This window comes from Branchiostoma lanceolatum, chromosome 5 (assembly GCF_035083965.1).
Source record: "Branchiostoma lanceolatum isolate klBraLanc5 chromosome 5, klBraLanc5.hap2, whole genome shotgun sequence".
NCBI classification, from domain to species: Eukaryota; Metazoa; Chordata; class Leptocardii; order Amphioxiformes; family Branchiostomatidae; genus Branchiostoma; species Branchiostoma lanceolatum.
The window spans coordinates 8,761,362-8,782,710 of record NC_089726.1 but is presented as its reverse complement, the minus strand read 5'-3'; the positions used below and the strand labels follow the sequence as shown (position 1 = coordinate 8,782,710).

The 21,349-nt window shown below is 41.4% G+C and overlaps 1 protein-coding gene across 1 annotated transcript; it reads right to left on the bottom strand.

Moving 5' to 3' along the window:
• Positions 1-2,833: 2,833 nt before the first annotated feature.
• Positions 2,834-16,510, bottom strand: LOC136434849 (OTU domain-containing protein 5-B-like). Its single transcript, XM_066427922.1, has 10 exons — positions 15,866-16,510; positions 13,427-13,520; positions 11,963-12,027; positions 10,326-10,482; positions 9,788-9,936; positions 9,431-9,493; positions 8,456-8,587; positions 6,870-7,077; positions 5,940-6,065; positions 2,834-5,251 (listed from the first exon to the last, which is right to left on the bottom strand). The coding sequence occupies exons 1-10, from the start codon at positions 16,349-16,351 to the stop codon at positions 5,067-5,069; spliced, it is 1,665 nt and encodes a 554-aa protein (XP_066284019.1). The 5' UTR covers positions 16,352-16,510; the 3' UTR covers positions 2,834-5,066.
• Positions 16,511-21,349: the final 4,839 nt, after the last annotated feature.

Sequence of the window (21,349 nt, the reverse complement as noted above, 5' to 3'; positions counted from 1 at the left end):
TAGCTGAATCGTGAATGTAGAAAACAGACACAGGATGAAGTCAATTTCGGAAACAAAGTGATTCATCTACAATATCACACACATTAATGTCTTCGTCAAACAAGTGGCCTATTCGGTGTATTTGTCCATGTTTTCATTCACAAATTCATAAATCAAATCAAATCAAATCAAATCATGGTCATCTGTGATTGGTTGGGGGGCACTCGTCTTTAAAATTCCTCTGCGCCAGCCCAATGTGAATTTTGAGAAATCAAATTCGGGGAAGTCACATTCTTCTTAGATGTGATCAGAGGAGCGAACTGGAGCTATAATAGGGTCGATTCCAGACTATCTCAACCTGCTTTGAACTAAGAAGTGGAGGGTCGTGGGAAAGGTCCTGAGTGTGTAAAAGGGGGTTAAGCAAGGCCAAAAACGCTCCCTAATCGTATTTTCGGATTCGTCGTGTCCCACTTGCTCGGAATCTGTCTTCCCTAAAGCTAACGTCGTGTCCCACTTATCCGTCCTTGTGATTAGCACCCTTTAAGCTTGTTTCTCAGCTGCAGCAACTTGCTGAACAATAGCAAAGAATAGAGTCGATTACTAGAATAGTCTATAACGCTCTACACAGTACTTCGGTTCAGTGGCTAATCAGTGGTTCACAGCTGCCAAGCAGTGTTGCATATTGAGAAGGTAAAGATGACCTCGAGTCTCAAATCTTGGAGGACACTTTCACTCTTCTACCACTTTTAACACTCATATACCAAAGGTAGTAGCGGTGATTGACGCACAATGGCTTAGCCTACGGTCCTAAGAAGAAGAGACCACATTGCTACAAAAGGGTATATATATATCAGGCTTATAGGATTGGGTGCAAACAAAACAACTGGTTACCAAGTAACGTCTCCTAGGGATGCAGTCTGATATTTTCCTACTCAGGGAATCAAGACTAATTGAGGTTACTCTTATGTTTCTTCTGAAAGGGCACGCCTGAAAAGCAGTGCGGTTAGCACTGAGTGCGTCCACCCTGGATAAAGAAAACAGAAATAAATAAAAGGGTAATTGCACCCTAAAGAAGCTTTCAGTTTTCGTGGGGAAGCAAACTTTCTTAACAACGTTCTAAAGCAGGTTTAACCTTTAATGTCCAGCACACAATGAAAATGGACACCGTTCTTTGTCAAGCATTGGACGCTTGCTTGAATACTCATTGTACATTTGTTCTTGACTGGGAACCATTTGTAAACTGAGAGGCAGCAAAATATAAAATAGAAGAAGGAAATAACTCATCTACCCCTGCTGCAGTTCGCTCACTGTGTAGACAATGATGAATGTATGTAAAAAGACTGAACTTAACACAGCCAACACTTGGAAGAATTGGGACTTATCCAAATGTCATTTGCCAGGACATACTAGTTATCGATGGGAGATTTTCTATTAATCCTAATATTGTCCAGAAGGAATACTAGTACTTCCTGTTGGCTTATGACATTTTGAATAAGAACAAAGAAGAAGATGACACGATGCTAGAAAAACTAGAGGCTATGAGTTAATAAGCGTCAAGCACGTCAAAGAGAAACTCCGGCCGATTGTTAATTGGTACTTATCACGACTCTGCCACAAGAATCGCGCACGGTCCTGTCGCTTTTCTGAAGTCCGAGCCTTCTTATCTTCTCTGAAATTAGAGCCTCTTCTTGTAGCTATTGTATACAAAGGACTTCTTAATGATGTGCGTGCTTTAACTAATGACTGGCTGAATGATGGAGTTTGACTGTCAGAAAATGGTGTGTGCGTTTTTTTCTGGCAGGGCCTATGCGCGTTTGTAGTGTAATTATGAGACCCTGTGTGTTTATCTGGAATCTACTCCTTGGATTTAACAGTCACTGCACCCAACTAACTTCTGTCATGTGACCGCTCCTTGTATAGGGGCTACTGACACAGCAAGGAAATTTGCTGCACTATGTAAATGCACCACACGGGCCACAGTGAACTAACGAACAAACAATTTCAATGGTATTTTTATTTTTTTTACGAACAACACGGTTTGTTTGCTCTTAAGTCGTATAATCATATTGATGTACTGATAATAGTGATAATGCACTGTTGAACCCATAAATGACCCTAACCGACGTGCAATTCTTCCCTTTAGCCGCCAGGGGGGATGCAGAAAAGGGCCGTCAGATTTGCGGCTGTTTTTTTGGAATGGGGAACTCGCACGATGGGGTTATCCTTTTATTACCTTAATTTCAAGGCAGCTTGATGGCTCCTCTTAAAAAAAAACATTTCCGAATCCTATTTCCTATGATCTATGCCCACTTCTAACCATGGCAAAGTGTACATTGGGAGTTTGTGTTGGAATACCTAGTACACCTTCCTTTGGCAGTGTATCCTGTATATTATCTGCAATAATATTCCCAGTCGTTAGGTGGGGCTGCTGAGCTATTGCCCAGATAGCCAGAGAAAAAAACGTCTCTTTGGGTTATCAAAAATGTCGTATGAAAAACAGGTGAAAGTCACTCAATGCTAATATCTCTGACGTCACAAAATTTGAAAAAAACTTCATAATTCAAATCATACAGTCTGAAGGCCAACCTATTTCCACAACACACTCCACAGTTTACACTTGGACCTCTCTCACATGCAACTTTCTGCCAGGTCTTGAAGAATTTTGGCCATACCACTTTATGTACCTGTGTTTTGCGACCTTGAGTGTGGATGCAAGAGCACAGTTTCAATGGCGAGCATGAACGCAACCGATAACTATTCGAATTGAAAAATTTGATGCAAATTGATTGGTATAGATTTCGCCGAGTGTAAATATGGCCTATGATCTTATCAAAATTCACTTCATACTCAGGTGTTTTGAATCCACATTTTTTAATTCTCTTTCCATCATATGCATTGTTCATTACTTCTTGTAATACTAACTCCTGAATAAATTGTTTAAATCAAATTTTCTGCTACATAAAATACCTCTGCATGGTGTAAGCGAATCATTTCATATATGTTTGCATAATCAAATAATAACACTCTGTTTCCTTCAACATAATAAGTTATAGTTCCTATTTGCTGTGAGATCAACATCAGTAATAATTACAACAAAAAAGTCATCAAAGCATTTAAGGCAAATAAACATAAAAATATGGAAGCATACTAAAAGGAAGGCACTTAAATTGCGTTCTCCTTTTTTAGAAGCATATATTCAATATCAAACTGGCTTGAAAAATTTATGTTGATCTTTGTCTTTAGAATCAGCTGCAGTGTTGTAATACAGTGACACATTCTAGCTTCTAGACATGCTGTCTCAGTCTTGACTATGGTATTCCAGACCCAATATCACAAAAGCGGGCGGAAATGTACAATTTCTGTGAACGAGTATCGCTCCCAAGAGACAGCCTTGATGACAGCTGACGTTCAAATTCTTGTCTGTACAAAGAAACTGTCATTCTTTCATGATTAATTCCTCTTTTCTTCTACAGGGCTTTAATTTTAAACATTAGGGCTGGAAAGTTTCACTCCATGGACTGCAGGGTTCCAGACTGCAGGGTTTCCAGACTAACGGAGTCATGGATTGGACCAAATGTGAGACTACATGTATGTTCTGGACAATTTCATCCAATCAGACAGCTCAAACTTGCAAACTGCTGTGACAAAATGGCCATATTTTACACGTATTCATCACGATTGAACAGATTTGAAGAAGGGATTCGGTCTACTTCAAAATCTATTACAACATTTCAGTATCACAGTTCACCCCTTCCTCGCCCTCTCTACAGCAATACATATTACCCCCCCCCCCCATCACATTTCATACAGGATATATGACAGAATCTCAGATATACATATATAAAAAATGCAGACTGCATCTGAATCACTCCTCATTGTATGAACAGAGCTGCTAGCGTATCTTCTTTCCATCTGACAAACTTTGCTCACGACATACAAAAGTTGGTCGACTCTCATCTCACAGTATCTTAGCTAGGGCTTGAAAAGTTTGTCAGTACCATGCAAATGTTTGTGAAGTCCCCTTCTGTTACCCTGTACCTTCATCTTCTTGTAAAAAAAAGCATCACCGTCGATAATGCGTCGCTAAAAACCAAAAGCATATTCCCCTTCCTGGTAGCACCATATCAAACATGTCATCATTGTTGGTTCTCCCCTTGGTTAACAATGGTGATCGCATACACATCACCCAGGGCACAACACAATTACAACAATTTGATGCCAACATGAGACTTCAGAGTTAAACTTAAAGGCTCTCTTTTGTGGAGTGACTTATGGAATATTATGGGCATGGACTACATTGTATGACATTATACAAGGATTTGGGGTGCATTGTTGATATTCACAAGTGCAGTTTTTGTGTGAAACATTTGCCCAGTGTGCAACAGATTCAGCTAGGACAAACTCCAATGGCCCTATCAATATGATCACTGGGGGATGTGGGGGTATGTACATGGGGTTTACATTGAGAACATTTTAATACTGGCAATGTCAAGCACCATTTTAGATTTCAATACCAAAAGCTAGCCTGCCTATCTTCCATCTCTACCCCTTTCACTTCAGATTTACATTAACAAGTGCACTGCACTGGATGGCCAACATTTACAAAGAACTGTAGGAGTTACGTTTTTCCCAGTCTTGTTAAGGAATCAGTAAATATAATTTTGGAAGTTACTAACATTTGTTAAATTGCTTCATTCACCTGTATAAATTATGATTTAGATATTAAGACTGCAAAACAGGTAGACTTTATGAAATAAAACACAAAATTTTTTTAAAGAAAAGGGACTTTTAGGGGTTGGATTGTATACCAATAAACGAGGGAGGGGAGACGGATATGCCACATTTTACCTGGTAAAAGAGGATTCCGTTTAACTTCCTTTGACATTCTGGCAATATAAAATTGTTATCACTATATTTAACCTAGCAGAACTCTACATTGATAACTAATACGCTTCATTGTCCGTCCCATTTCATATAATTCATAAAATTATATCACTTAACAACCTTCCGTTCTCTATTAGTAGTAATATAAAACAAAAGGAAAAAATCAAAAACATTTTTGCGGAAAGACAGTCTTCAAGCCAGCATTAGCTGGAGTTTTTTGCATCCGAGTGTTGCATACTGAATGTGGGGTGAGTGTCCATGTGTTGTTGTTGTTGTTGTTGTTCTGGGTTGTTGACAGCTACTGTTCTTTTCAGGGAGTCCAGGTACTCCTGTTGCGAGATGGCCAGCACGTTGGCGAGGAGATCGTCATCATCCCAGTCTGTCAGACCTGTCAGACACACAAACATGGCTCTTAGCTTAACAACGCCAGGCTATTACCTTAGCAACACTACCCTACATAGTCATGAAGAATGGCTGAGTGGCTAAGCTAGCGGACACGAGATTGAGAGTTGACTGGTCCAATTCCTGTTCCAAGTAATGCTTAGGTCCCAATTGGAAAAAGGGGCCCTACCAGGTAGTTTACAGGCTGTTTTTTGTACTTTCGGGCGTAGCCACGTGGGACGCCATTTTTGGGCCCGGCCCAGGTACTGAATCATTTTAACTTGGACTTAAAAGCACCGCAAGACCGGATAACAAATAGACGCTGTGGGCTAATGGTGTGAACACCGTGAGGTATATTGTGGCTTCGGGGCCCTGCACCCCCGATGGGCACCGGCACAATGGGGACCTTAGCACTAGATGGTGGGAGATATAGATGACTATGATAGGAGATGACAGTGAACGTTGCTTTTGAAGTCTTTGGGTTGTATTCGGGAGGGCAACACCTTGTCAGGGAGAGAGTTCTATCATTTTGCAGTGGGTAGAAAGAAGCCGTTGATGTAGAAGAACTTTAAGACATATTTGGACAGTGTAATGATGTGAGCTAGAGGAAAATTATTGATACAGAGAAAAGCTATCAATGGTGGAATGAGAAGTGAGTTCATGGGAATAATGTTTGCGTTAGATCTACTACTGACCGTATGCTGCTGGTGGTATATCCTCCAGGGTCCCGGAGACACCAGCGACAGGGGAAGCACCACCCTCTGCACCCATGGGAAGGGGGCTGGGGCTCTTTGCACTGGGTCCTTGCACAACTGGGCTACCTGAGGGGACAAACAACAACTTGGGGTTAGTGGGGTCGTGTCGCGTAACGACAGGGTGTTCGGCCCAGAACCAAGAGGTCCTGAGTTCGAATCCCCCTGATGCCATCGATGTTGTGCCCTTGGGAAAGGCACTTTACACGACTTTCCTCACTTTGCCCAGGTGTATGAAAAATTGGGTATGTTGTTATCTGTAGGTGGCACTGTTAATATAAGTTATAAAAACTTGAGTGCAGTGCCACGTCGTCCTTGTCTGTCAAAAACCGAAGTAAAAAAAACAAAAAAAAACAACTTCACACTCAGTGACGCTCCTTGGAGAGGATCTTTGTAATCTCACATACAGGGTTAATGTTGGAACTTATCAACATATATTATATATAAAGAAGAGTCAGAGGCTAGAGAAAAGTGACCAAAATTCAACACATCAGGCTGAAAGACTGACATGGACTCTTTTCTCTAGGACCTACAAAGCCGATGCTATGACTCCCCAAAACAGTGCTAACATTACATAAAGACTTGTATAAAAGACTGTGCTCTCACCTATCCTATCTGCTGAAAGGATACATTTAGACTCTTTTCTCTTTGAATTACAAAGCTATAACTACAGAAAAAAACACATTACATGAAGAACTGCATAAAAGATGCGCCTATCCTATCTATAGAGGTACAGTATGGCTAGCACTACATTAAAAACTATAAAAAAACGAAGCCTCGCCTATTTTTTCAACAGTGCACATGATTGCTAACATGATGTAAAGAAATAGATATAATGGACCTCATAATAAGTACAAAGGACCTTGCCCTCACCTATCCTATCTACAGTGGTATGTACATGAGGATCCCCCGACGTGCCCGCGGCGCGTGGGGAGGGGGGTCCGTGATGGTCGCTGCTCTCTGGTCTCTCGGGCGTGTTGGCCGGCGAGTTGTTGGTACTGTGGTTCCGTGGGGAACGGCCTCCTCGGGGGCGACTTGCTGCCGCCTCGGCCGAACTACACGTCGCACTGGCGCTACGCGGCTACGGGAGAGAAACATCAGGGTAAAAACTAAGTCATACACAAAGGACATAATCAATCTATATGCTACATATCTTTTAACATGCTAATAAATTTTGCACATCCAAACTTCTCTTAATCTAAGTTACAAACATACCTAGATGGCATGGCATACTGTTAATTTATTTATTTCAAGTGGTTTTATTGGCGACACCTCAGGGGCGAGCCAAATTTTTACTATATTGTGTGCAGATTGCAAGAATTCTAGGAATTGTACAGGAATGTGAAGGTTCATGGGACGATAACTCAAGAATGCCTGGATGAATCGTCTTCATATTTTGTAGGTGGGTAGGTCTGTGGGATACCTTGTAATGATTGGATTTTGGGCCCCCTAGCGACTTTCTATGGTACTGCAGGGGAACTTTCACTTTTCAAATCTCGTCTTCTGAACATGCTTTAGTCATGATTTTTAAGTGGTGGATAGATCTTTGTTAGGAAAATATGTCCTGTAGATTTGGACCCCCTAGTGACTTTTTCTGGAACTGCAGGAGCTGATTTTGACTCAAACTTTGAAAGAGAATAACGCAAGAAGGGGATGACGGATCATCATAATTTTTGGTGTGTAGATAGCTTAAGTAATGATTTACATAATCATATGCCAAATTATGCAAATCAATATCTGATATGCATTATTAATGAGGACAGTTAATAAATCAGCTGCATTCTATCATAGGACTCTCAAACACATGAAATATGTAACTGAGAAAGGGATAAATATCAATACATATCAATTATGCAAATTAATACTTAATTTGCATCATTAATGACAAAATACTATAAATCTATAGTGGTAAATGATGGGGACTTCATTTTTGCACCATTTGGAAGTTCAGTAAATGTGGCCACTATTAGACACAAATCTTGCATAGAGGGCCTCATTTACATAATTTATGAGGAAATGGTACGATATCTTTTTTTGTGAAAACAAGATTTTCATACATTGGACAACTTGTGTTAATTTGGTAGAGAAGGTGATCGACTGATATGATTTATGCGAGGTCCTTATTTGCATGTGGGCTAAAAACGAAAACGTTAACAGAGACAACCGTCGCCATAGCAACATCTTTTTATGTTGCCAAACTTGTTTTGTACTAGGAGAAAAATTGAGGTTCTCGCTGTGTTTGAAATTTGCAGTTGAAACAATTCTGCAGTAGTCATACAAGGGAGACATATTTGCCGTGTCATGGATTCTTGGTGAAGAGGTCACTGCGACAACAAAACCACTGCGATAGTTTCACGATTTACAGTTCTTGACTCTGAAAGATGTAGCACTTAATAGGCAGTATGCACTTAGACACCACTAATTATGGTGGGTTTATGTAGCTAGAGCCAGTCACTTACAGCGGTTGCCTGTCGAGCCCGTTTTTCCTGCTCTCGCAGCCAGTCCAGGTACGATTCCCGCGCCACGTGTTCCTCGATGGCCTCGTTTGTGGCTTCCCAGTCCGTGTACCGCATCTTGTCCTCCAGCATGGTCTGTAAAACAGGTGCCCAACATGTAAGTCTACAGCACATCAAGAATAAAAAGACTCTTTTTAACACAACCAAGAGATTTATTCGACCGACATTTTTGGTGACCATCTGTCACCTTCTTCGAGGCAATTCTGACTGGTTCACATTGCAATGCAGCAGAGGTGTCACTGCTTATTATCATTTGTTTCTTAAGAAAGCATCTATAAGCAGCAACAACTGTGCTGCAGTGCAATGTGAACCAGTCAGAATTGCCTTGAAGGTGACAGATGGTCACTGAAACGTCGGTTGAATAAATCTCTTGGTTGTGTCAAAAAGAGCCTTTTTGTCAGTCAATAAGTGACTTACCAACCTGATGAAACTATTCACAGAGCAAATCACAGATTTTGAAAGGATTCCTATTTCATTCCTATTTATCTATTGACTAATTGAGGATCGGGAAAAAAGCAAAAGGCTTATAAGAAGCCCTCTCCTCAAAAACATAGATACCAATATGAAGCAATTATAGTGAATAAGAACATTACATACATGTACATAAAAATACTAGATGGATAACGGAAAACACTCAAGCAGGAGATTTCTAATCATTAAACACTTCTTTCTGTAGCACTAGAACCACTTTTACCTTCTCTCTGCTGCCTAAAGCTGTAAACCAACAAAAATTTGGTGCCAAAAGGCTGCTTCAGCAGGGAGAAGGTTAAAAACTGTTTTTAGTTATAATAATTGTTAGTCATAATTCTGTTAATAATGATGATAATTGTTAGTCATAATTGTTGGTCAAAATTCTGTGTCCTTTTTTGTTTTGTTTTCTAGCATTTGTTGTATCATGTGTACACCCAAGAACATTACCTGTTGAAGTTCGGACTCTTCCGAGGCCTTGATTGCATCATCAACCTGTTGTTTGTCTGCGAGCTGAAAACAGCAAAACAAGAGGAGAGGTCAAGGCAACAGAACATCATACCAAAGTGAGAGCCCCCTATCAAAGTGCATCCAAACTGCAGATGCTAACACAGGTATGCTTCATGATGAGAACCTTCCTGATTTGAGAAAGATCATTCAGGGACCACTTCATAATAACAAAGAAGAGCTGCAAAAATATATCCAAAGGTCTAGAAATCGGCAGGATTTTGCTAGGGTCTACCGGGTAACCGGAAACACGACATTTTCCCCCCTAAGACTAAAAAGCTATTGCAAGATGTATCTCACCCCGGGTTTGAAAGCCGGCAGTCCCAACCCCACTCCAATGGTGGCCTTCCAGGGGTTGACTATGGAATTGTAGTGCCGCTTCATGTGGTAACTAACACGGATGGGGTCGTTATCCGTCACATGCATGCCATGGAATGTGTTGCATGGCTCTGGAAAAGCAACAACAACATTATTACTCATTTCTTGATTAACTCATGATTTCTGACAGGTTGTATTGTTAGAATTCTTTCTAAAGCAGTATTAACTATCTATACAAGCTTTCTGCAACATCTGATCCACTGCTGACAGAGTCACGTGTCTACATTAAGAGATGTTGCAGAAGTTCTAGCTATACGTTATCAACTTGGCCTTTTACACAGTTGTTGGATAATCAACTTAAAACCTAATTATTCAACACGCAGGCAAAATATTTTTTTTAAATGACTCAAAACTCCTGTCTTTGAAGCATTAGAGATATTACAACTTTTAATGTTTATCATATTTGTCTGTCTCTCCCAGTTTGAAATGCCTAAGACCCTCACATGTCTTCGGACCTCACCTGTACTGTACTGGTACACCTCGATGGGTCGGTTGTACATCTCCGACATAGCAACCATCTCCAGGTGGTTGCCATGACAATGGTCGCTACGCTTACGGTTGATATATGTCATGAAGTCCTCAGTCACATACTGGGAGAAGTAGTCATAGTTTTTCAACTGGAAAAACAAAGAAGAGATGACTTGTTATTGTTTTCGTTCACCATGTAGTGCCTAGTTGCACATAGGGCAGCAAGTTTCCTAGCTGTTTCAGTAGCAGGGTATATTCTTACAGGAGGGGGTTGCTAGCCCTTCCCCCTTAACATGCTTGATGCACCTCGTCAAACACGGGACCCCCATTTTATGTCCCTTCCAAAAGATGGGTGCAGCCTCAACCAGCTAACTGGAACTGTGAGGCTGCTACCAGTTGAGCTACAGGGACATTCCTAAAGACAAAGAATGAGCTTCATCTTAAAACTCCATAAGTTTTATCTGCTCAAGAATGCAAAATCCTATGTTATCTTATTTTTACAACTGCATGATTGAAGATTTAAGTTCTCAATGATCCTTTACTTCAAAGGAATATGACACTAGCCAAACGTTACACAACTATTCTATATCTCAAAGGAGTACTACAATCCATCTGCTGATTTCTGCAACCCATCCTTTGTCAGGCCTTGTCAGGCACACTGTATTCATCCATACTGGCCATAGGCTGAGCTTGCTAAGAGGATACTTGGGAAGTCTAGTAGAATACTGAATGCTTTTTGATGCACACGGGACTAGTGGGTTTTGAATTGTATACTGTGAAATAGTATTCACTTTACTTCCTAAGATTATCATCTATTGAAAAATAACACCTCCTTCTGGAGTATAGCTCTCCTTTAAGAGTTAGAATAGGGTGAAGGGTTGGCTATTGCACACAAAAAATACAATCACAACCCAAATAATCAAGCCTCCTGTTTAAGCATATACTACGCATTGGCAATCTCTCGTTCTCAAATTCCAGTCCTGTATTTCCATCACTTAACATTGCTAAAGGGAGTGGGAACATTGCTAAATGAATTGGGAATACTGGCAACTTGAAAGCATTTTGTCCCATTAGACAGGTATGCAGAAAAACATGTTTAATTCTCTCTTCTTCATTGGATCCCTTGCAGCTTTACACTGAATGAATACATGTAGACAAGGCTATCCAACTTGCTGGAGGCGATCAGAAATAACATTACATGGCCTTAGTGCCAATGGCAGAAAAACTACATTAAACTACTGAATAGGGCAATTTAAATTGAAGAAAAACCAAACACACTGTGTCATCCCCTTGTCACAAAAACAACATATCAAATGTCTTACTTATAAGGATTTGCTGCCCCCCTCCCCCTCACAAATACACACTAAAATGATATAGAATTATAACGTTTTAGAATATTACGGCCTTTTCACTTCAATAGATTACGCATTTTAGAAGATTTCAATGAGAGTTAGTTCTCACCATTATCAAAGTAAGTCAGGTATATGTGTAGTATATCTGTAATTGTGTGTAACTTTTTATCAACAATCATTGTTAAAATGGCATAATTCAGATATTGTTCTGCGTTGCATGCAACATGTCCTTACGAAATAGACACCATTATCATCTATAAAAGTCTGCAGTACCAACCATGTAGTCCATGCAGTGGTTGCGCACTATGGAATGCATCTCCTGATCACCATACACCTGGTCAGCTGCATGGGAGAGGGGAAAACGTCAGGTGTAAATAACACCTGGACTAATACAAGGCTGTGAAATATTGTGCTTGCCCTTGAAACAATGGTAAAGCCCAATCTAACATATATTCCATTTCGAAACTCTGACAAAATGCACAGGACCTATTCCTATGGTGAGATTGACAAAACATTATGATCAACGGACAGATCCTGGCTACAACATAATGAAATGCATGGGGGGAAGAGTAGTGTAACTGTGGTTCAAGCACCACTTACTGACCAGTCTAACTGGTCCGGACCTTTTAGCCTACTGGTAAGTGCTTTGGGATTGTGCGCTGGCGGGCCCGGGTTTGTGAGTAGTACAGTCTCCTGGCTCTCGGGAATCGAACCCGGGCCCAACAGCGCACAAACCCAACGCACTTACCACTAGGCTAAAAAGGTGCGGACCATTTAGACTGGTCAGTAAGTGGCGCTTGAACCACACTGTTACAATATTACAGTAGTACATGTACATGTAACATTCATTCTGTGGACATCCAGTTTAACAGAAAGTATGTAGGGCAGACTAACGCTCAAACTAACCAACATCTTTTTTACTACAGTCACTCCACATCCGGAGCCACTTGCAAAAGATGTTTGTTGACATGAGGATTAGCCCTATATATAGCCTGGGATCCATCCTATTCTGGCACTGGTTCATTCCAAGTTCCAACAATAATTACTTCCACACAGAATAGACTGGCACCCATCCACATTTCAATCTTTAGACCTTACTTCATGAATCATTTTGGAAATGAAATATTTCTCTCAAAAGCAGTATAATGGGGTAATCAAACTTCCCAATATCTGTTCAAATCCTCGGAGCCAATCAGAACTCTCGCAAATATTCTAGGCAAATATTCAAATACTAAATGTGCCAGACGAGTCTGCATATGGCTGCATATGGAAGTGATCAGAGGAGCCAATGGAGCTACATATGTAGAATAGTATGCACACTAGGCTACATTTCTGGAGCTGCTTGCAAAAGATGTTGGTCTGTTTGAGATTTAGTCCGTCCCACATACATGTACATGTATCCAGCTAACATGCAGTAGAAGAGAGAAAGTAGTAGAAAGAACAATACGCAAGGAAGTGCAGAATAGCACAGCAAAGTGAGGTGACACATAACATTAACAGAGGTGCATCAGACGTTTACTTGTGTCCACATCTTCACACCACGAGTGTTCTCTCAGACGGTATTCATTATGATAATCCTAATTATCTGTCCCCCCTCTCTGCAGGTAGTTTTGTCCGAAAAGCATTAACCAAGCGATATTGTTTGCCACTTTAACAAATCGTCTTCCTCATGCAAACAAATTGTAACATTTGGGCTGTACCAAAAGTAGAGAGGGTACGGTGGAGAACAGGTTGTACTCACCAACTGCACGAAACAAACAGGCCCCATCCACCCCCATCTGTCGAATGGTCCAGCCCTTCTTTTCTTTCAGAGCATGTTCAAATCGAGCCTCCATCTGTAACCATAGCAACAGAATGGTAACAATGATACATTTTATCATAAATGATCATAGTTATAGTCTCAAATCAACACACACACTGCACAATCTAGAAAGTATATGATTTTCACTGGTATCTTGGTGGTAACATTTTTTACACACAAGCACCTAGCTTACTCACTGTAATGTCATATGAAATTTGATTTGCTTCAAATATTTCTTCATTTATGTCTGAGAATGAAGCTTTCATGGCCAGATGCAAATAGTTATCTAGAGAATGCAAATTGCTAGGTTGGACCGGTCTGAATACAGAATTCTATTCAAATCGATTGGCGACATTTTACTTGGGGAATTTGCTTAGATCTGGGAGTGGAAGGTGGTTGGACAAGTTATGCTAATTTAGAGTTCCGTGTAATTATTCTTAAACAGGAAGTAACAGAGGATTTATAGACATTTCCTACTGACAATTGTGAATTCATGATGTACAAAGAACCCGCTTTTTAGATTCAACTTGTACCTGTTTCATCATAATCATACATCCTGTATGACATAAGGTGATATGAAAGTGCAAATAGTAGTGCGTCGAATGGCCATGCTAGCTGACACAAGATTGAGGGGTCATGGGTTTGATTCCTGGAATTCCTGGCTTGACGTTGTGTCCTTGGGAAAGCCACTATACTATTACTAATGACTTTCCTGACTTCACCCAGGTGTAACAATGTGTACCTAACTTGGGGAGGTAAAAGGTGGTAGAAGGAGATGAACAGCGGATAACAGCCCATTGCCACTACGGCCTCAAAAAGGCTATGGGAGGACCTTTACCTTTAAATGTCTTAATGTAGTGAATATTTGATGACTGTTAAACTGCAACACAATTTTCCTTACTACAATGTATCAGTGTTGCCGCCAGCAACATTACCGTACCTTAATAAACATGACCCCTAACATTGCGTTGGAAGGGCATTCCATATGTTGCTACATCGGAAGATCTCTATTTAACAGGGAGCAACTTGTACCTGATTTACAAAGGATGGCTTTCAATTTGGTGATCAATCTATGATCAATCAATATTACCAATCAATGATTGATTGGACATATTTGCTGAGAGCCAAGCTTTGAACTAAGCAATCTAGATTAGATGTCCAGGAATATAATAGATTATACATGTAGGTAGGTTCATTTAAGACTCATAATAAGAGGGTGGATAGATCTTGTTTGGACATGACCTGCATTTTCTACAGCATGTCTTCTTATGCGTCATACCATAATCTTTAATGCTAGTTCCTCATCCTACTCCAAACATTGCCAGCAGCATACTAATGCCAGACGAGGGAGATAACAGTTGGTATCTAGCTCCCCTCCCCTTTTGATACTGCTGAGGGCCAACTGAAACTGGTTGTATGTGAACCTTTAAGCACTGACATTGCGATGCCCTTGCAAAGAACTGTTTAACGACTATCAAACATGCCAGATAGACATGAATAACATAGTTTGCTGAAAGCAATAACGTAGAAACAAGGTTGAATCTAGATCTGAGCAGTCCCAGCATGCATCACTGTTTACTAGTAAGATGTTCAGGTCAGGTCATGTGATCAGCAGGTTTTGTAATCTGTAGCTCTAGAATCAGCAGTGAAATCTCTTCTTGCTGTACACAGTGGTAAATCTGACACAATGCGTTCAGAAATTCAAGCACCATTTATACATCAAAGTTACGAATTCTGTAATTCTTACGAATTCAGAAAATAACATCAGCGTTGATGGCAGGATGTTCATTAGAGATGGAGAGATAGTTGATTAACACAAACATTGTGAGTAATCGCCAACTTCTGTCAAGTCCTATAAATGTCCGTTGGGTGATGCTGACAGTGCATAAATTTCCATTCTGGATTAACTTGCTGATCATCAATGGTTGGACCATCACTTTCAGAGTGTCTCATTACTGCATTTGGTCCAGCTTCTAAGGCTACTGCATAGGATCTTAATTTTAAATGTTACAATTCTTGCAATCCTACAAAGCTTTGTTCCAGTTTAAACTATTATAAAACTTGAGTTACACCCTTAAATGTGTACCACTGTGCAGCTGTTAGTACTATGGAAGGTTTCCTTTTGTTCTAATCTTTATAAATTTTATGGTGTGTATGTTTACACGTACACAACTGGACGAATACAAATTTTGTTTGTAAGGTCTTAAAATTCTACATAATATGCACTCATATGTACAAGAACTTGGGTACAAAATTTTAAGAGACCGTAACGGCCATACGAAAATAATGATCAGCGTCTATTATATAACAGGCAATACTTTTTAGAATACTAAAGTTGATGCGAAGTGGGAAGATTTATTTTTGTGTATGACGCGTTACCTCCATGAGCGTCTTGTCGTCCACGTCTTGAGAGTTCTCATACTCGTCTTCGCTGTTGTAGACAGGTGTAGCGTCTTGCTGCTCCTCCCCGGGGGGGTTCTCCACGGGACGGGCCTGGGGGGACCCCACGGGGTGCGCCGAGTGCCCCCCGACAGACAGACCCCCCCTTTTTCTGGAGCTGCGGAGCGGGGAGCCTGAACAGCGATGCCGCCGCTTGTTGGCATGTCCAGAATGCGAGTGCGCTCCGTATTCTGGGGCGTCTTCGTCGCTCGAGAAGCGCTCCTCCCGAGCAGAGGCCCCTCCCGCCCCCCACCGTGGGGGAGACGAGCGGGGCCGGACTGTCACCCGGGCCTCCGGGACGTTCCCGTGCGGGTGGGGGTGCGAGCTGTGCCCGTGGGAGTGGGGCACCCTGTGCGGGTGAGAATGTTCCCCAGAAGTCGACTCCTGCCCGTCGTTCTCAGGCTTTTTCTTCGGCAAGATGGTCATCCTGGATGACCTAAGATCGCGATCTTTCTAACAGCGGTGAATCTTGTCGCCGACTTGCCGACTTTAGGGAGAAAATTCCACAGAAAAGTGAGACGAAAGTCAAATCAAAACATTACAGGATCCAAGATGGCTGCCTTCCTGGACATGACGTCATCTGAGCATGCGTGTTGGTGCTCACCAGACCGGTGTCCAAATTTAGATAGTGCAGCAGCGACACCTGTCGATTGATATCAACTAAGGTCTGTCCTCAAAAATCTATATTTTTTTGCGAGGAAGGCGACGTTTTAGAAATTATATTGGGCCTCATAAAGACATCTTGGGCGTTAGGCTAAATCATTGAGCCCTACTTCTTTAAAACAATCTTCAAAACAAGTGGATTTTTAAGAAGTGCAACATTCCTCAGAAAAACGAATTTGTTCATACAAAAGGAAAAGGCAATGAGCCATTGTTTGAGTGAATTTGTTCAAATCATGATTAATTACATGCTACAGAAAACGGCTTGAACACTCAGAACACAAGCTGGATATATAACACTTTCAGCCGAACACACTGTTGAAGTAATAATTCTGGACAATAGGGGGCGCTTTTGAACTGTCTCCGCTCACCGCAGTGCTAGCGCAGTGCACCAGTGGTGGGGCCGGGCTATAGCACAATATAGGATAGGGTAGAATGTGTAGCCAACTGTGAAGCTCTCTCCAGCGAATACTGAATTATTTATGCAGTATAACTCACATGTGTTGTTTATTTCACAGTTTGATTTTGGGAACGGAAATCTATCACTTTTGACGGATAACATTTACCAATATTGTATCAATAGCATTTGCCAATATTGTATCAATAACGTTACGATTCTGATATCATCTAGCCTCCATAGCAGGCTCTGAACCGGCCTTTTTGGGGGCTAAATAATACACCTTTTGCAGCCAGCCCGTAACCATCAGCCTACCCCGTAACCATTTTGCCGGCAAAATGGTTACGGGGTTGGCTGATGGTTACGGGCTGGCTGCAAAAGGTGTATTATTTAGCCCCCAAAAAGGCCGGTTCAGAGCCTGCTATGGAGGCTAGATATCATCGTCCGAACTGAAGTTTATTACTATTCCGCTAGAGGTCCTCACAACTCCACAAATGTGTTGAATCATACAACCAGATCAACAGACGTTCGTGGCACTCTGTAGTTTGGATTCAGTGTGATGCCAATCTCCAAGCAAATAGTGGGTTGGAAATTCTGACTGCCGGGCTTCTCTGACAGTCCTTCACCTCCAAACAACGAAGAAGTGTCTGAGAAAAGAAGCCCGATTCTAAAGTATTCTCTACATTACATGTTACAAGGTTTTGTTTTGGTTCTGTGTCCGAGTTTACGTGTTATGTCATCTGTGTTTTGTAACTGGTATAACGTAACCACAGTTACCCAATAGCCAGCCTGGAATGTTTTGTTCCGTAGTCCGAAACACCGGGCAGCTTTCCTGGGTTCTAAAGCTTTGTCCTGCTGGCTAATGACTAGCCTCCACCAGGCCTTCCTACGGGGGTACGGATCGTAGAAATCGGCCCAAAAAGGAATAATTGGCTATTAGAGCCAGTCCTCGGAGAGCCTGCAAACGGTACCCTATGGTGGTCAAACCCTCCTGGCAAATATTCTCTCTATAGCCGGCGTGGTTAGTCTGGTAGAGACTAGCTAATGACTGTGGCCATAATGAATGCGCACTTATTGGGCAGTATAACCAACCATTTACTCAAGAAACTGATTCTTATTATATATAGATGTATAGATCTGCTTCCCTAGGATTCACCTTTGTCAAGGACGTTTTTTTTTCATTTTGATATGATGCTATCCCATCAGCAGGTCAGAATGTAAAAATTATATAGTCGGACTTTGTCAACGTAAGGAGCCCGATATATCGACGTTGCCTTCACATCTAATATAAGAGTTGTCTATTCATTTTTTTTTCAAAATGAATTTGGATGATTCATGTAGAAGTGATGACCTGGATTTCTGACAGGTTACGTAGGTAGTCATGGTTACGCAGGACAACGGTTGTCTCCATGGTAACGGTGCGATCAACCAGTCTGTGTCCGACAGGCATGAGACAATCAGGTAGATTGGGACATACCATGTTCCACACCGAGGGGTGTGCAGGACATGTTTTACCAAATTTTAACCTCCTTGGTTTTACCAGCTCTTCTTGTTTGTTTGTTTGTTTCTTTGCTTGTTTGCTTGTTTGTTTGTTTGCTTGTTTGTTGGTTAGGTGGGTGGTTGTCAACAAGATAGCTTCAAAGATACATGATGTTGACTTTCATAAGTTGCATGGATAGGAAGAAGATGGCTGGATCTGTGAAACACTTCAAGTACGACTCTTCAATAAGTCTATATAACAGTGAAATTTGATATTCAACAAATTTAAAATAAATGCACAATAAAGATGTTCGTTTATTCATGAAACCTCACTGAAAATTCTATGTGAAATGTTATTTCAATACTCAACCACAGTAAGAAGAGCTTTAACGTTATCATTTTAAAGCGAAGCACGTGGCAAGTGTAATGCAAGTTCACAAATTTACGTAACGCAATTTCTTGAGTGTTTTCGCATGAAAACCTCTCTGAGCAATAAGCCTTGGCTCAGTGCGTGGGTGGGGAGGGGGGCGGTGTGTGATGTCAACTCGGGTGACCAGAGATGAACAAATAAAGCCCACACTCAATCATCTCTCTTCACGGGAACTAAAAGAGACTTGAAGAGCGAATTAGCTTCTATAAGACACGTTACTATAAGCAGCGAAGCCGACTGAGTATCCAATAATAGAATCAAAGGGCTGGTAGCTAGGTCTCGATGGGTCGTCAATATTCGTCTAGAATTGGATTTGGTGAAGGACGTGTGTTACATGTTATACAAGCTTGAGGGACGCAGAACTGTCTGGCCATGAATGGCTAATCTCCATGCAGATGTCGGGCTTGCTCTGAGAGTGTAAAATTCGCACCTCCAAAAACACAAACAAAGTACCTCCATAAAAACGTACAGAACACCTCCATAAAATCGTAAACACCGCCAGATACGCCCGAAAAAGGGCCCGATTGCTAACGTTACATCTGCTTGGAGATCTATGACCGGTAATGATAGCAGCGCTGCTCAAAATAGGTCATAAGTGGCATCTTTATTAATATGCAACGCAAGTTTATGAAGATCTTATTGGTCGCTCAAAAAAATCCTCATTACAGCACACATTTTGTAGATGGATTCAACAATTTAGAAAAAGAAACATGTGCCTTTAATTTCTTTCTACTCCGAAGGACAAAGCATCGAGCCACTAATTGCTCCCTATGTGAGTGACTTATCAGCACAGTCTGTGTTTCTCAGAAAATAGTACATTGTCTTGCGGTGCGTATGTGAAGAGCATATACATAGACACATAAAAATGTATATGAATCTCTGGAGGCGAAAGTTGTTCCTTGTGACGAGCCCTTCGGCCTAAATATATATTAATTCTAACTTCTTTTCCTTCAACTGACAAAAACGGAGATATTTATCATTTTATGTTCATACACAGTAGTATCGGGTAGCTCTTAAACTTTGCCAAGTTGATTGCAAAGGGGGCGAGTCTTACAAAACCATTAATATCAACATAAACATAACATGTACCAGTCGGTATGTGGATGGCGTTATGTAAAATGTTCACACAGAATTCACACGTTCGCTCTCACATCGTTTCTAAAGGTCACTCCACGCCATTTACAGCGCGACGCATTTTTCCCAGGGCGAGTGACAAAGTGTCCACCCCGTTTCCCCGCTCCAAATGTCAACACAGCGTAAACGGAAAGTCGACAATCTGTAACGAGAAATGTCGCTCGTGTCAGTCGACTTGCCGCGGTAAATGGTTTCTTACGTCTCCGTACACACGCTTATGGAAATGGCGCGTATCGCTTCGCTGTGACGCTCTGTAATAACCTAAAGGGAAATGAAAACGTGGGTAACGCACTCTGTGTGATTCACTACCGCCGTCATCGCCAGGCGCTAGTCCAAATCCTTAACTCTCCGCCCCCACGGGCAAACTTTGTGATCCCCAAAAGCAGCCAGCGATCAGGTACCGGAGCCGGACTTCTGACGTCACGTAACGTACGTATTCACGTGCTACCTATGACGCGACACTGTGACGCAACCGGCGACACAAAACAGGCTCCTTAAAAGGCTTAAAAAGGAAGCTGAATAACACATCTGAGGGTAGATCGGAATGACGCAAATCTTTTGTAGAACGGCCAAGACTCGAGTCGACTCACATGGCTTCCTGCCAGTCTAAATCTTACGTAACAGTTCACGTGATTCCGCGACACTTCGTGCTGGTTGGAATACATTTTTTCTTGACAACTTTGATCCATGTGAATGAAGTAACGTCCCTTTTATTTCCTCTACTTATTTTATCATCGCTCTACATGCACTGAAGTTGACTGAACGTACAGCACAAGCGAAGGCGAAGTACCCATTTTGATATTTGTGGTGACAAATTGCATGGTTTAAATATCAATCCCTTCTGAACCATATAGGACTATCAAGTAGTGCCTGGCGTTTCCCAAAGCCCTATATGTATGATTCATGTTTTTTTGTAGTTATATACTGGGCTATCATTTTTTTTCTAACATAGAACGTATTGTATAGTTCTCTGGAATTTAGTCCTTATATGGATTACGTTGTTGTATTATCAATACAACACCGTAGTCAAAATTATTATTAAGTGATCAGATCATCTAGTCAATCTCTCATCTCAAGTCTAGTCCATCCGGGTCGCACATGCATACAAAGAACCAATGGCAGCGCGTCACACGTGTACAGACCTGTCACGGGGGATGACATAAAACCAACCTAGTAAATCCGACCCTCATTTTATGATCCCCTCAAATATATCACCTGACCCCGTTCTTTCACTCACCGCCCTCTTGTCGATCAATCACTGATTAAATGGTGTTAAACCCCCCATGTAGACCCTCCTATGTACATGTACACGTCTCACAAACAT